Raw genomic sequence first — 12,300 nt, forward strand, 5'->3', positions numbered from 1 at the left:
ATAGTTGTCAATATATATATTTTTTATAATGAAATGCGAAAAGAAGAACGTTTAGGCACTGAGATTACAACTTCATATAATATTGATATCTACAATAACCTCATAAGGCAGCACCAATAAATTAAGTATTGACCAATCATTGCATAAAAACGCTATTGACGTAGAATATCTACTTTTATATATAGAGAGAGAAAATTAACTAACTTTTGTAGTTAATAGTTCACTCTCACTCTACATAGCCTGCCTTGGAGCATTGGCATAGTCAGCCCACATATCTTCTGATGGCTTCACTATTTTGCCCATGGCAATGGCCAGACCTGCGACATTGTCCATGATGAACCAAAGGAAAGGCCTGTCCAGCACGACTGAGATGTCCTTGTCTGCCTTGTCTGAACCTGAACTGGAGCCTGATCCTTCTCGTACTTCGACGTATGCAGCGTGTGTGACATTAGTAACATGGAGCCATCCAAAGTTGCTGATACCGAATAGGTTGGCATATCCGGGTGTGAACAGATCTACTAGGCCCAAATTGAAGAGGGCTTTGGTCAGGTTGCCATGTGTCTGCTTTATGCTGATTCGCGGCATCTAAGTAAACAAACAAAAAAATAAGTATATTTATGCAATGCCTCTAAGTCTTTTCTTTTAATTAATTTTCAAAAAATGCTTAATGCATTTGTTATTAGCAGAATACGCTTGGCGCTTTTTTCTGACTTAATGAATATCAGCAAAATCAGCTCCCCTAAACTTGCTCGCATACTCTATATTCAGGAGAACTTCTTGCACAGCATTGGCGTACAATAGTTATGAAATAATAACTTTTGGCGAGAATTTAGCATTTTTACTAAATCTATCTTGTCATTCTTGACAAGTTTTTTTGGTGATTAATTCCTGGCATGCGGTTAATAGAATCCGAAAATTGAATTCGATTTTTTTACGCATATTTTCCCCAACCGATTGAAAGAAAAATTTGACACACATTTATACTTGTAGTCACAAAATAATCCGCTACTTTTCCTTTAGCCGGGCGCAAGCGAAAAATCGCCAAATAATGTAGAATTCCGCCAAATTCGCGTTTGGTTCACAATTGGCGACATTTGCGCCCGGCTAATGGAAAGTACCCAAAATCCCGTAACAAATTCGATATATTTTAAGTCATTACAATTTTAAGTTATCACGTTTAAATGTTTCTAAAAGTACCGATAGACAGATGATCAACGCCTTGCTGGATTTGGCTCACAATTTGGTAGATCTCTACTCTATGGCTGTTAAATCTCGTTATAGCTGTTTTTTATCCATATAGCTTTCTTCGTTTTATAATTATCATGTTAACTTATATTCGAACAAACAGACTTCCTCTAAAAGAATTTTGCTCAAAATTTGATAGAAATCTACAAAAATTATTATGAATATCATATACTATATTTCATCTATCTAGCTCAAAGCGTTTTCGAGTTGTCTTTTTCACAGATAGATAGTCATTTTCCAAAAACGTGTTTTTCGAACTCAGAGTGGTTTAAAAGGTGAAGAATCATTAAAATTTAGAGTTCGGATATTTTGACAATTACAATACTCTCTCTGTACTACTTATATAAGAAAGTAATAAAAGTAAAATAAACTCACAATAACACAAATTAGAGTAAAATTGTGCATTAAAAGAAAATTTTAAAAACAGCATTGATTTTGCATGTTTATTTGTTCCACGACAATAATATTGCATATTGAACTGCCGATATGAGAGATCGAAACAAATAACCGAAAGTGAAGATTCATTAAAAAAATTAGAGAAACAATGAAACTAGAGAGTTAGCTAGAAAGAACAACTCTCAGAAGGAAGGAAATTATCAGAATTTAAATTAGGAAAATAATATATATATATATATATATATACAAAAGTATTAGAATCAAGTTAATAGGAAAATCAAAAAATCAAATAAAAATTAAACCAAAAAAAATATAAAAAAAAGAATCCGGCCTGAAGACTTTTTCAAGGGTCAGGCCGGGATTCAAAGAAAGGGATTTTTTCTGTGAGGAAATACAGACATTTGTCTAGTAATGATTCCTCGTGACCCGAAAATTTATATTTTTTATAATTTTTTTGGTTTAATTTTTATTTGATTTTTTGATTTTCCTATTAACTTGATTCTAATACTTTTGTATCAATTCATCTGTGTTTTAGGAATAGCTCCAATTGCGCACTCTAAATACTATGAAGTTCTTTTTTGGTTTTAGTTTAAATAGGTATAAATTTTAGTTGCGATTTCGAAACTGTTTTGTTTCGTTTTCAAACTATTTCTTACTTTAGATTGGTTATATATATATATATATATGATGATGATGATGATTGTAAATTTAATACTTATTTGCCTCCTTGCCAAATCAGAGAATAAGTTATATAGCCTTCACGTGTACAGCGGATTTCATGTTTGATTATGAGAACACAACTTTTTTTATATTTCGAAATGGGCTTTAAAAGAATGAAGAAACTTCAATTTGATAAGCAATTCATTATCGGTTGGCCTAATTTGCCCAACAAAAACAGCCGGTACAGTTTGGTATTTCAGAATCGGCCACATTCTTTGTCCTTTGTTGTAGCCAAAATACATTATAGCAACCTAATTGGTTTAAGTTGTTGGGATGGGAAAATAGACTATTATATTTACTCCCAAATATCAGACCAGGTAAGGTAGAGAGAGTTTTCGCAGCTGTACGCGTTTAAATGAAAGATCACCAATTTGAAAGGAAAAGTTTGAATTAAAAATCTATAAATAAAAAAATTGCCCATCAATGAGCCATTGAATGTTAAGATAGCTTCATTAATAAAGATTAAATTTTAGAATATTTTAAAAATTCGAAAACAATTATTCTAAGAGACTTCTATTGCAAGAAAAAGAAAGTAAAATCGAAAAAAAAATATTTATTATTATTATTATTTCCAATTTGAACCAAATTATTGTGATTCTTTTTAAGTATACGTTAACTAAAAGAAACATCTATTAAAATTTCAGATTGATTTCTACATTATATTTTGAAAAACTCAACTACATCGGGAAAAAAATGCATAAAAAAATAGCATGCTTTTGAATATTCAAACCAAAACTCAAATCAATAAAATTATTGGGTAGATTGGTATCTCTTCCAAGCCAAAGAATAAATACACACAACTATGAATCAAATGTAACAGATTCTTCAACAAGTGAGAATTGTGTCGAACTTTTTATCAGACAAATTAGAAAAATACATGCATGTATTTTTTCCATTCAGAAAACATGTGGCTCGAAAAAAGATATCTATTCCAAATGCGTCATCTAATGATTTCAAATGGTTTTATACAAATCAAATTTTAGAAAAAAGTGGTAGACAATAGATTTGATATTAACATTTTGTCTCAGTTATTAAAATGAGTGTACTTTCTGCTAACAGTTGCAACTATTTAATATTTTTCGAAAACGAGTAGTTACTGATTAAGATCCTTTTTCAGATTTCATTTTCACCATCTTTTTTTCTGCAAACCGACCATTATGATACCATTCCTCCCCCCCCCCCTTTTTTTCTTCTTTTTCTTCTTCTTCTTCCTTCTCTCTGCTGATTCGGACAGACAGAAAAGTACTTATTCGACAAATCTGAATTTTTCAAAAAGAACAAAAATTATGTAAATATAGATTTAGAATTTTTACCAAGTATGTCCTTCTGTTTAATTCATATTCAATTCAAAACGCAAAACTTTTGGAAAAATTATAAACATGTTCCCAATTTATGTTTGATTTTTTCATTTTTGATCCTTGCCTAATTAAATTATTGTAACGTTTGGCAGCTTTTTAAATAGACTCTTTAATAACTATAGAATTTCTGTTTAAATTTTTCCTCTCAGAATGATACTTTTTAATTTCTCGTATACAATGTATAGAGAAAGTATAGTAATCGTCAAAAAATTCCAGTTTGAGATTGTGACGTATCACCACGTTTTAGACTTTTATGAGTTCCACAAACACATTTTTGGAAAATGTCCGCCTGTCTATCTGTCTGTGACAAAGATAAATCAGTACGCTTTGATCTAGACGGTTGAAATTTGGTATACGGTACTTATACCAAATTTGTAGATTTACATCAAAATCTGTTCAGAAAAATTCCGTCTGTCCGTCTGTTCGAATATGAATGAAAGCGATAACTATAAAGCGAAGACAGGTAGATACATAAAATTCGGAACACAGATTTAACATATATAGTGTAGAAATTTTATCAAATTTTGAATCCAATCCAACAAGGGGTTGATTGTCTGTCGGTATGTATTTTTAGATATATGTTTAAATGCGATAATTAAAAAATGCAGTGATTTAAATATTTCAAATTTGGTATGAGATTTTGTGATTAAATGTATAGTTGTGTCTCAAATTTTTGTATCAATCGGTTGGGAAAAACACGCCTAAAAAGCAAATTTGATTTTCGTATTCTGTTAACCCCATGCCAGGAATCAATCGACAAAACTCGCCAAGTATAACACTATAGATTCAGTACAGATGCTAAATTGTCGCCAAAGATTATTATTTTATAACTAATGTGCGCCAATACCATGTAAGGCGTTCTCTGACATGTTAAATTTATTACAGAGTATGGGAGAAAGTGTTGGAGAGCCTGTTCCTTCTGTTTTTTGCACCATTATATAGCATCTAATCCAGGGATGGCGAACCAGTGGCACGCGTGCCATCGATGGCACGCGACACAATATTTTGGGCACGCCGCCGACCAAAACGGCTTGCATGTGGCTTCATTTAATAAACTGAATTCGTCCCAATTCAGTTGGTTGGAAATCAAAGAATTTGAAATGCAACTGATTGAATTCCAGTCTATTTCAATGTGGATTCAAAAATGTATTGAAACAAAGAAAAAATTGGTATTGATTGAAACAGAAAGGTTAACAAGCAACAGGAGTAAAAATGCCAGTAACGAAATTTTGGACACGTGGAATTCGATTCAAACATTTAACTGTTTGAAGATGCTGGCTCATTCTATTTTAAGCATATTTTCATCTATGCCTGCGAGTCATTTGCAGAGAGGAATAACATTAAAGACTCGCTTTGGCAGATGGCAGATGACTCCAATTCAGCATGCATTCTGAACATCTTACAATCCTAATATAAGTTATTTGTCATCTAATCTGCAACAACAGATGTCACATTAATGTTACTTTAATTTGAATTACGCATATAACTAAAACAGTTATTACTATACAGTGCAAAATGTATTTTTTCGTAGTAAATAAAGAGTTTTGAGTTGTTGGTATTTAGTTTTATTATTTTCTCAATAATCATGAGTCAAAATTATTTGGCGGCACGTCTATACCTCCTTAGACATTTCTGTAGAAAAAAATGTCTCGTTGATCCATAAAAATTCGACATCCCTGATCTAGTCAAATTAAACCAATTATAATGCCTCTTTTTCCAAAGCATTCCATTTTCATCAGTGACATTTAAGTATCATTTTCTGATATCGACAATGGCAACATACTGATGTTTCTGAGTTCCACGGTGTGATAAAGTGTCATAATTTGGAATAACTATTTATAATTTGTTAACATCTATTACCAAATAATAGCTATTTATAAATTATAAACAACTCTTCTTTAAAAGATTAAAATTAATTGAATTTGTTTAGACAACCACATAACTCTAACAGCATGATTCGAAGAATTTTTTTCTTGGTCAAATTTATTAATAAAATAATACTTAGACTATTTATGGAAGAAGAAGAAATTTAATGGAATTACGTTACTCGTACCTTTCTATTCAAGACTGATATATTCAATTTTTAGTTTATTTATATTTAAAAAATATTTTCTGGTCGTCAAGGAAGAACCATAACCGGTTTCTACAGAACTGAATAACTTAATATCAAAGATAAACGCGAGAGTCGTAAAGATAAAAAAAAAAAAATGCTGGCGAGAATTATTCGGCACTTAAACAGCTCTTAAGGAATATTGTTGAGAATAAAGATAAGAAATTATAAGAATGATAAGTCGTTAAATAATTGTTGAGTCATCAAAAGAAGGACGTGCTGATAACTGAGATAAAGAAGATCTTGGATACCAGAAGCTATTTAGCTTTTTATTCTGTTGAAGTCACATATTTTTATTTTATTTCTTTCCTTTTTTATTTTCGTTTAATATTTCCTTTTGTTTTAAGGGAATAATTTTCCAGCTATAAGGATTTATGTATGCTGCAGAATATCAAGTCATTTTGTTGATAAGAGCGCTGAGAAGACCGGAATTTCTGCTTCTTGATTGTGCTTCAAATTGAACGAAAAGAAGATATTAAGAAGTATTCATACTTTTAATGAAGTTCTCAAGGTCATATGGTGAATAAAGAGAAAATGTAGAGACTGCGATACACTCTTGAGATGATACAAATAACGGATAGCATCTGATATTAAATTATAAATATACTTTTGTAATGATAAATCTTCAATAAAAACCGTGAATGAAGGAAATGTTTTCGCTTTTGAAAACGTAAAAAAAAAAAGAACTTATAAATATTTTTTGTTATATATACTACTTTAATTATGTCTTTTTTAATATTTTAATTTTTCGCTTCATTACAGTTCAAACCAAAAAGATAACCATCATAAGTGGTCTCCTTAAAACTTTCTCGCATATTCTCTAATAAACTTTTTATGCCAGAGAATGCCCTACATGGCATTGGCATACAAAAGTTAAGAAATATTAACGTTGGCGTGAATTTAGCATTTATACTGAATCTATCGTGTCATCCTTGGCGAGTTATTTGGCGATCAATCTCTGATATGCGTTAATAGTACCTAAAAATGGAATATGTGTTTTGAGACATGTTTTTCTCAACCGATTGAAACAAAAATTTAACATAAAATTGCACTTGTAGTTATTACAAAATCCCATACCAAATTTGAAATATTTAAGTTATTGCATGTACAGGTTGCTGAAAGTACAGGCCAACAAATGACTACAAGTTTAGCTCAAAATTTGACAAGAGTCTGTACTGTAGATGATAAATCTGTCTACTGAATTTTATGTATCTATCTCTCGTCGTTTTGTAATTATCTTGTTTAACTTACATTCGAACAAGTGAACAGAAGGGCTTCCTCTGAGCAAATTTTACACAAACTTTGATGGAAATTTGAAAATGTTGTGTAAAAATTGTATATCAAATTTCAACTGCCTAGCTCAGAGCGCTTTCGAATTATCTTTGTCACAGACAGATGCAGAGACATAATGCCAATAATGTATTTTTTCGAATTCTAAGAGATGTAAAGAGTGGATCTCTCGAGTTCGATTTTTTTTTTTTTTGACGATTACTATATTTTTTCTATACCAAGTATACGAGAGAATGTAACTAGCAGAGATTAATTTGATTTATTTTTGAAAAAAAAATTAACTAATGCTTCTGTGAAATGTTTTGGATTTTGCAAGCTATAATAAACTTTTAACTACGGATGAAAATCTAATAATTAGAATATATAACTAAATTCATGGAATGAAATTAGCTATTTTCTAAGTTTTATATCAAATTAAATTGCTATATTTTTAAAAGTTTTATATCAAAAGTTGCAGGTTCAGACCATACTAATACAAAATAATCAATAATATTACTATGATATTTTTATATATTGTACGGCATTCAGCATATAAATAGATCCTGGATATATCATACAATGTCTTATTCGAATCTGAATACAAATGAAATAAGCTAAAGAGCCAATGAGAACCAGTTTACTATACTTATTCCTTAAAACAAGATAAAGAATATCTTCAACTTTTCACAGTATGAAAGTAATTAAATGTTAAAATTATCGAAAATTAACCAAAATTTTGGCATTTTTTTATATAGTAATTTTTAAAGAAATTATCTAATAAGAAGTATTTTAATATCATCATAAAATCTATGCATTTATCTTTTCAGTGATATCAAATTCCTATTCCGGATTTTTTTTCCAGTTGTTATCAATTCTTTTAAAATTTAATGCAAACGATTTTGAAATACAATAACAGTAAGACTGGTTTATTCTACCACTATTTTTTTAATTTTTGATTCATTCTTTTGGCAAGTTTTTATTGGTTGTACCCAAGGTGATCACGTGATGTGATGGTAGTAAAAAGATTGTAGGCATCATAATAATTTATAAGCAAATACTTTAATTACAATTATGATAAAAAGAAATACTTTAATTTCGAACAACACCGGGTATAAAAGTCATTGAGTAATAAATATTAAGAAAAAATATAATACAGAGGAAATGAAGTGAAAATATGGGAGAAATTTAATTAGAATTACTAGGCGAATTAAATGATATTATCAATTTTAAAATACTCAATTATTTTTGAAAAAAAAAAAGCCTTAACTCTTAAAAAATTCTTTAAAATATTGAGAAAAAAAATTTAAGAAAAAAAAAATGAACTGAATAAGTGCCAATTTTTTACCTTATAAGTAAGTTTGAAGAAGACTAAATTAGCAAAGTTTTCAACATAAGAAGGGCTATTTCGTAAAGCTAATTTGTAGTAAACGACATTAAAAATCGAATATTACTATTATTTCAGAAGATAAAAATTTGGGACCATTAAAATATTAAAAAGATATTTCTTACAAATATTTGTTGGAGAAGGTGCTTTTGAGAATAAAAGAACGTTCAGTAGGTAGAAAGTGTAGTGAGAAAATAAGTAGTGTATTCAGACGTGCTCAATTGGCTAAATAAGATAGCTTCTTTCCACTTTTCCAACAAAGAGCAACAAATAGGTAACATAATCAAAATATCGTCTGCGCGTGTCAGACTATAACCTTTCTAAAAACAAACTGTTTGAAGAGAAAAATAAATAGTGAAACGTCACGGACTATTCTCAGGTTTAAAAACAACTTTAAAATTCTGTTAAACAACACGAGTAGCAAGCACAAGGTTATTCCAGAGTAGACAGCTAGGATTTTTCCTTTTTTTGCAAGGCTTAGCATTTAGATTAGATTCTTTTAAGTTTTTGTTATGGCACAAAATTCATTTTCGCTTTCTAAAATGAAGTATATAACGTATTGTAATTGAAAAAAATTCAAACTTCAAATTTTGACGAATCTCCACATTTCAGAATTCCCTGAGTTTTGAAAAATTAAATTTTGGAACTCTTATCTGCCCGTGAACACGTTAACTCAAAAATGCTTTAAGATAGACAGATAAGAAATTTGGTAAATAGTTTTTTTACACCAAATTCGAGATTTTTTTTTAAATATCAGATTTTGAATGAATATGTCAAAATTTATTTCAATCGATCAGAAAAAAGGAATCCAAAATATACATTCAGTGTTCTGATACTTAATTATCGACCGCATTCCAGCGATTAATCGCCAAAGATTAACACTACTAGATTCTTTCGTAATTATTGTTGGCCAACGGCACAAGGTTAATAATACAAATGTATATATTTAGAGTGCATTTTTTTCCTGTGAATTTAGGGAAGTTGAAAGTAAATAAAGGAAATCACATAATAAAATGAACAGAACAGCAATAATTCAAGCGACGCTTAAAAATATTTTGCTGAAGAAACCAACGTCAACTTGCATGAAATATTTAATTAAAAAATTTAGCTATTATTAATCCTGGTAACCAGCTAGTCGCTAAAGGGTGCTATTGATGCAATAATTATTAAAACAGCGAACTATCAAAAATGAAAAGTGCTATTTTTAATTAAAAGTTTTTTTCGTGCTTTGCTTTTATTTTAGAATAAATTTTTCTTAATTCGAATGTATGGATAAATGGAATCTTTGCAGTGTCCCGGTATCTTCGAATCAGTCAAATACCATAAGATTTCAATGACCTCAGAATCCTGTTCAAGTTGGTTGGGTTCTGTTTCGTGCCAGAACTACCGACTGACTGTTGATGAACAAATACAAAAGGAAGCAAAGGTGGAAGTACTGACCTGGAAGTTGACCCTCTTGACCTGCATGGAGTTGATGATGTCCGTAAGTCGCTGGGCGCTCATGCGGGTCTCCAACACGGCCATGCCCTCTGGATCATTAGGAAGCAAAGCCACCAGGGAGATGAGGCCGCCCCGGAATGGAACTTCCACAGCGGTGCAGTTGAGGTATTCGTGCACGCCATACCTGTAAACCAGGAAGACATGCATGGTTAATCAAGTTTTTTTGACACTTTTATTTAACTTGAGTTGTTTTGTGGTTGTAAAGATGGAATTTTTAAACCAGTTTTGCTCACTTGTTTCTAATTTTAAAATTTCGTAGACTTGTGTGCTCATAATTCACTATTCCAATTTTCCAGGAATTAATTATAAGTTCATTGATTAATTAAATTAAATTTTGATTCCATATGAAGGGCGCCATCTGGTACCGAATTTGAGAGTGAATTGATTTCAAGAATTCGTAGTTTTTATAATAGCGAATTAAGTTTTAAAATGAGGAAAGAAAGACAGGAAAGTAAAAATATTTAAAATAAAATCTTTTTTTTTCTTCTTCTTTTTAGCAGATTAAAAAATGTTTTTTTTTTTTTCTGTGGCAAAACTTTTAAAAGGTACGCTTGATTTTTAAAGAAAGATTTGACTTGTCATTGTGATTTCGCATCATTGATTTCACAGAACAAATTGCCACATACAAGAAAATAGTAATAATCTGAGCAATCAATTGAGATATTTTTACTGCCCTTATAGAATTTAATATAAAGGGAAAAAATATGAGAACTTTTAATTTAGTATTAGACTAGCTGATGGAAAACGGTAGTTTAGTGGTAATATTTGAAGGAATAAGAGTTCTCGTCTTTTTTTTTTTTTTTCAGCATGATCTCTTATGTTATGTTACTCCTCACTTATTCCCTGTTTTCCGCGGAGGTCTGGTGGCAAGCTCCCGGAGGGTTTCAGGTTCGAGACCCGATTCCACTGAAGAGCCATTGTGTAAGCGAACCTGGTGCACGCTAAACTCGAAGGAGCCAAATGTCCCCCCGTCGGTGTGGAAACTTGGAGATAGGATGCCAGCTCAGATGTCATACTCGTCATCTGACCTCGGTTCAAAATTGCAAGACCCGTTCTAAGATAGCCCTAGTGTTGCTTTAAAACGGGACGTTAATATAGCTTAACTAAGTTTTCTGTCAACTTCTCTTTCACCATTCACTTTAAGTCTGCGTTCTCGCTTCTCTACAGTTAATTTTCTAATCTCACATTTTTATTAATCGGAAAAAATGTCAACAGCACTATTTTTTATTGTTTAATTTGCTGGATATAAATTCAAGTGTGTTGCCACAATAGTAAATACCTTTTTTTTGGAGGGGGGGATACGCTATCACTGTAATATAATTGAATATAAATTTTAAAGATAAAATAAGGATAGACAAATCACACTTAAATCAGTATGATAAGGATTTAAGTGTGATATGTCTATCCTTATCTATCCTTATTTGTCTATCCTTATCATACTATAATATATCGAACAAGTTCATATCGCCTATAAAAGTTTTCTACAACATATTTTCTTAAAAGAATGATAAGCTATTTGTGTCTATAGTATGTTAATTGCGTTGTTCTTTTTGTATAATAATAATCATCCACATATTCCACAAATGTCGAATCTGCTTAGCATCAAAAACGTTGAATGTCGTATTTCCATCGACGAAAAATAACTACCTCTTTTCAAAGAAATATAAAACAGTGTCGAAGATTTATAAAAAAATATTTCAAAATTTAATTGAAAGATAGTCAAAATTTTTCATATCTTAAAAAGGAAATAATATTCAAGACGGTTGTTCCAGAATCGCATTCTTTAATTTATCTCTCGCGATTATTTCAAGGGCAAAAGCATTATCAGTTCTTGACTTTATCAACGTGGAAACATAAAAAAAGAGAGTAAAATAATTTGTATATGTTTTACATTCACGTGAGAAGAGCATGGAGCGTTACAGAATTATAGAAGTAAAAGCAGGTTTAAAGCGGAATAAATTAAAAATCGTTTGATCATTGTTTTATAATATTTATTATTGAATTGATATTATTTATCATTGAATTTCACATTATTATTTATAAATATCGAATTTCTAAATATTATTCGACATTTTTATATCTTAGCCAAGATAGGATGTACTGTGCGATCGATTTTTTTAAGTATTTCCAAAACATCGCCCGTTCGCGATTTAGCTTCATTCCTAAAAAGCTAATCGAATTTAGATGTTGGAATTCTTCTCTTTATAAAGTTGGTCCGAAACTTGATAGAAATCTACATTATATCTAATTTCATTTTTCTAGTTACTGGACTATTTAGTTTTTGTGTTCACGATGAACAAGCCAACAAATAATCAATC

At 30.5% G+C, this 12,300-nt stretch overlaps 1 protein-coding gene across 1 annotated transcript in view; it reads right to left on the reverse strand.

Moving 5' to 3' along the window:
- Window positions 1–231: 231 nt before the first annotated feature.
- The window catches only part of LOC129987594 (leukocyte elastase inhibitor A-like), a 47,065-nt gene continuing 34,996 nt past the window's right edge, over window positions 232–12,300 (reverse strand). Inside the window, exons 4-5 of the mRNA XM_056095555.1 lie at window positions 9,923–10,106; window positions 232–585 (exon numbers count right to left, since the gene is read on the reverse strand). Coding sequence (XP_055951530.1) covers window positions 232–585; window positions 9,923–10,106 — 538 coding nt within the window. The remainder of the gene's footprint in view (window positions 586–9,922; window positions 10,107–12,300) is intronic.

This window comes from Argiope bruennichi, chromosome 10 (genome assembly GCF_947563725.1).
Source record: "Argiope bruennichi chromosome 10, qqArgBrue1.1, whole genome shotgun sequence".
Classification (NCBI taxonomy): domain Eukaryota; kingdom Metazoa; phylum Arthropoda; class Arachnida; order Araneae; family Araneidae; genus Argiope; species Argiope bruennichi.